The sequence below is a fragment of the Eimeria mitis genome, genomic scaffold, assembly GCF_000499745.2.
Source record: "Eimeria mitis Houghton genomic scaffold, Emh_scaff461, whole genome shotgun sequence".
NCBI classification, from domain to species: domain Eukaryota; phylum Apicomplexa; class Conoidasida; order Eucoccidiorida; family Eimeriidae; genus Eimeria; species Eimeria mitis.
The window spans coordinates 16401-20444 of record NW_013572918.1 but is presented as its reverse complement, the minus strand read 5'-3'; the positions used below and the strand labels follow the sequence as shown (position 1 = coordinate 20444).

Here is a 4044-nt window from a genome sequence, read left to right as displayed (position 1 = left end):
AAAAAAAAAGAAAAAGAGAGAAAAAAAGATATATATATATATATATATATATATATATGTATAGTTAATTATAATAGTAATAATAAGAAGAAGAAGGAGAAAGAGAAGAAAGAGAAGAAGAGAGAGAGAGGAAGAAGAGGAAGAAGAGATAGACAGATAATAATAATAATAATGAGAGAGTGAGAGAATAATGAAAAGATATATACATATACATATGATAATAATAATAATAAGAAGAAGAAAACAAAAAAGAAACAGAAAAAAAAAAAAGAAAAAGAAAAAGATGATAATGATGATGGGTTTTGTTGTTTGCTGCTGCAGCTAAAGGTAGCAGAATATGCCGATTAACCCCAACGATAAAACAAACAACAAAAAAAACAAAAAACAAAAAGCAAAGAACAAAAAACAAAGAACAAAAAACAAAGAACAAAACAAACAAAACAAAAAAAAAGAAAACAAAAACCAAAACAAAAAAGAAAACAAAAGACAAAACAAACAAAACAAAAAAAAAGAAAACAAAAACCAAAACAAAAAAGAAAACAAAAGACAAAACAAACAAAACAAAAAAAAAGAAAACAAAAAACAAAACAAAACGACAATAACAATAGACGCACCGAAAAGAAACCGTTCCATCGTCCGCCACATCTGCAACACATACAAAACCCATCTTTTCTAGGGTTTAGGGTTTAGGGTTTAGGGTTTTAGGGTTTAGGGTTTAGGGTTTTGGTTGCATTTGGATCATGAGGGTTTAAGATTAAAGCCCCGTGCATACGCAATGCTTGCCTGAGACATTTCTCTTCTGTAGAGCGAAGTTTAGTGCGTGTTGTTAGGGTTTAGGGTTTAGGGTTTAGGGTTTAGGGTTTAGTGTATCAAGATATATTACTGTGAGGTTTGCATGGTTCTACTACATCAGATCCTGTTATCTACACTATACGTGCTTGTTCCTAGGGTTTAGGGTTTAGGGTTTAGGGTTTATTATATAATGCTGTATTACTGTATGTTATGTATGATTCCACTGCCTCATCTCCTGTTCTTCATACTGTACGAGTGTTTTTGTAGAGTCTAGGGTTTAGGGTTTAGGGTTTAGGGTTTAGGGTTTAGGGTTTACTGTATTTGCCAATAGAGAGAATGACGTCGCCTTCTCTAAACCCTAGAAATTCTTCTTCCTCCAGAAGACGAGGATCAAAGTATGGGTTATCTACAAGTGTACGCACGGGTGCCGCGAGTGTAATATCTTTTTCATCAATTTCTTCTTTTTTATTTGTTTCTTTTTCTTCTTTTTCTGCCTTTTCTTCTTCTCTCGTTGATCTATGCGCCGCGTTGCAGCATCCCTTTGACCCCTCCCCCTCCTCAGCTTTCAGTTGAGTGTTTTCGCTTCTATTTCTGTTTTCTTTCTTTTCTCCTTCATTTTTATCTTTCGGTTGCCGTTTCTGCTGCTGCTGTTGCTGTTGCTGCTGTTGCTGCTGCTGCTGGTGCTGTTCCGTCTCAGGAGAAGAAGCTGATGGTGGTTTGCTTTCGCTGGTTGTGGGCGAGTGTTGTTGTGTTTTTTGTTCAAGTTTATGAATATTCTTATTCAAATTTTTATTGTTTAATTTAGTAGATTCATCTTCATTTGTTTCATCGTCATGAGAGCGCAAGAGGCTCCTTATTTGTCTCAGTGTGCTTCGGCCCCCTAGCGCTTTCCGCAGCAGTGATTCAAGTTTCTCTCTTGGGGGTAGAGAATCATCATCATCTGTTGTTGTTTCTTTTGCTGGTGTTTCTGTTGCTTCGTTTGCTGTTTCTGTTGCTGCTGCTGCTTCTTTTGCTGCTGCTGTTGCTGCTGCTGCTGCTGTTGCATCGGATGCACTTGTACCAGGGTTCTTAGCTGAATCTACTTTGGCTTCTGCATCTCTTCTTTCTTCTTGTTCTTCGCTTGATACTTTTTCCCCTTTCTCCTCCTCCATATGTTTTTCTGTGTTACCATATATATCTTCTGCTGCTGGTGCATCTTCCTCCTCTTCATCTCCAGTAGAAGTTTCGCTGCCTGCGAGCGCAAAACTCAAACCCCTAAATCTTAAACCCTAAACCCCAAGAACTACCTGGGCGCTGTTACTCCACTAGTGAATGTCCGTGTCAGATTCAGAGTTAAGGGTTTAGGGTTTAGGGTTTTAGGGTTTAGGGTTTATGGACGCACTCAGGACTGTTGCCCCATCACTCGTTGGTTCTGTTTCTGAATTCGTAATTTTCCCTTCTATTTCAACTTCATTGATTGCAATTTGCACATCAATGACTGGAGAATTGCTGTGAATTTNATTTTCCCTTCTATTTCAACTTCATTGATTGCAATTTGCACATCAATGACTGGAGAATTGCTGTGAATTTCTTGGGTTTGTTCATCTTGCACTGTTTTTTCTGCTTCGGTTTCAGCTGGCCTTTCACTCTCGTCGTTTTCTTCTTCTTCCTCTTTACCTTTGGCGGGGCTTTCCTTGTGGTTTCTGTGCTTCTCCGTCGCTACACCAGCAGATACAGATGCAGCAGGGAGATCAGATTTCCTTTTTTCTTCGGAGATGCCACTGGTTCCTCTGTCCGGGTTCTGAGCTGATTGCTGCCTGCTGCAACGGGTGCATGCAGATTGGGGCTGGCTGGGTTTCCAGTTTTCGGGTTGCCAAATGACTCGCGCAGGGACCTCCTTAACGTCTCGCTGCTGCGCGCTGTCGTCGTCTGCATCTCCCGGAGGCTGATCATCAATCAGAACGGGGCTGGGCCCCCTCCTGCGTTTGCATTTTCGTTTCTCAGAGCTGACAGCAGAAGACGGTGGAGTTGAAGCGGNCTGGGCCCCCTCCTGCGTTTGCATTTTCGTTTCTCAGAGCTGACAGCAGAAGACGGTGGAGTTGAAGCGGCTTCATGCTCGCAACTCCCCCCTGTTTCCTCCAGCTTATCATATCGTGAAATAGGAAGCGCTATCTTCCCCTGCATGTACATGTGCGAACGCAACTTGTCTACAGCCACAACCAACACGCCAGAGGCCGTCACGTTCTCAGGCAGCGCTTCAGGAGGCAAAGTGTGCATGCCTTTAAACTGTTTCAGAGCTGCACAGACACCATTCACACATACCGGCATCCAAACATTTCCTGTTTCTGTTACTTCAGTATATTGCAGTACATCTAAGCTCCCTAAAGACTGACATGCGGCACATCCACCGCAGTTCTGAACTACGAACAACTGGGGAGCCCGAGGAGCCCTCGTTTGTTTGTTATGGGTTTCACAGGGTAGATAGAACTCGAGTTTCCGTGCGGTTTTGTTTACCTTCATTTTCCATAGTTTGAGCTTTTATCCCCATGGAGACGATGCCGGTGTGCCTTTTATGCAGCGCAATATCATTTAAAAAGTGCCGAATCACCGGAAATGGAACTATGTACCCAACATTCTGCATTTCGCTGAATCCTTGAAATGCAACTCCCACCACCTTTCCCTCTGATATTGCCGGACCACCCGAGTTTCCTGGGTTTATAGGGGCATCTATCTGCACTGTAAGAAGCCTGAAACAAAAACAAAACACCCAAACTACCCACATAAACATCTGATCTACAGCTACTACTTCAGCTCCATAGGACCGTGCGGGCAGGTCCCACCCATGACTACTGTAGCGGCAGCACAAGTTGCACCAATACGTTGCTGCAATTTATCTGAAGAAATGCGTTGCTGCAACATCAGGCGCAGCTTCAGTGGCAGCTGCAGCGGTACAGGCCTTTGAGTTGAGCCGAAGCCGAGAGCGTACCCAAGGTAAGAATGTGCATACGTAGAAACCCCCACCCGGCTGACCACGCCTTCCGTAATACTCAACTGGTCTCCCCCCGTGGGATATCCGAGCACAACAACAGTTTCCTGCGAAAAACAACTCACTCGCACAAATACATGTATGCATACCCACACGCATTCTGTTGCACTCCCGTGCATACGCCCCTGCTGTTGTTTCCTTTTGAGCCGGCACAGTGTTAACTTCATTTCTATATTGCTGTTCGATTCGAAATTCTTTCGAATTTTCGCATGAACCACCAACCAACC

At 42.9% G+C, this 4044-nt stretch overlaps 1 protein-coding gene across 1 annotated transcript in view; it reads right to left on the bottom strand.

Moving 5' to 3' along the window:
- Positions 1-1097: 1097 nt before the first annotated feature.
- Positions 1098-4044, bottom strand: part of EMH_0013090 (trypsin, putative) — a gene marked incomplete at both ends in the record, with an annotated part of 4282 nt that continues 1335 nt past the window's right edge. Inside the window, 5 exons of the mRNA XM_013499732.1 lie at positions 1098-2023; positions 2449-2716; positions 2854-3068; positions 3286-3518; positions 3758-3864. Of these exons, the coding sequence (XP_013355186.1) occupies positions 1098-2023; positions 2449-2716; positions 2854-3068; positions 3286-3518; positions 3758-3864 (1749 nt within the window). The remainder of the gene's footprint in view (positions 2024-2448; positions 2717-2853; positions 3069-3285; positions 3519-3757; positions 3865-4044) is intronic.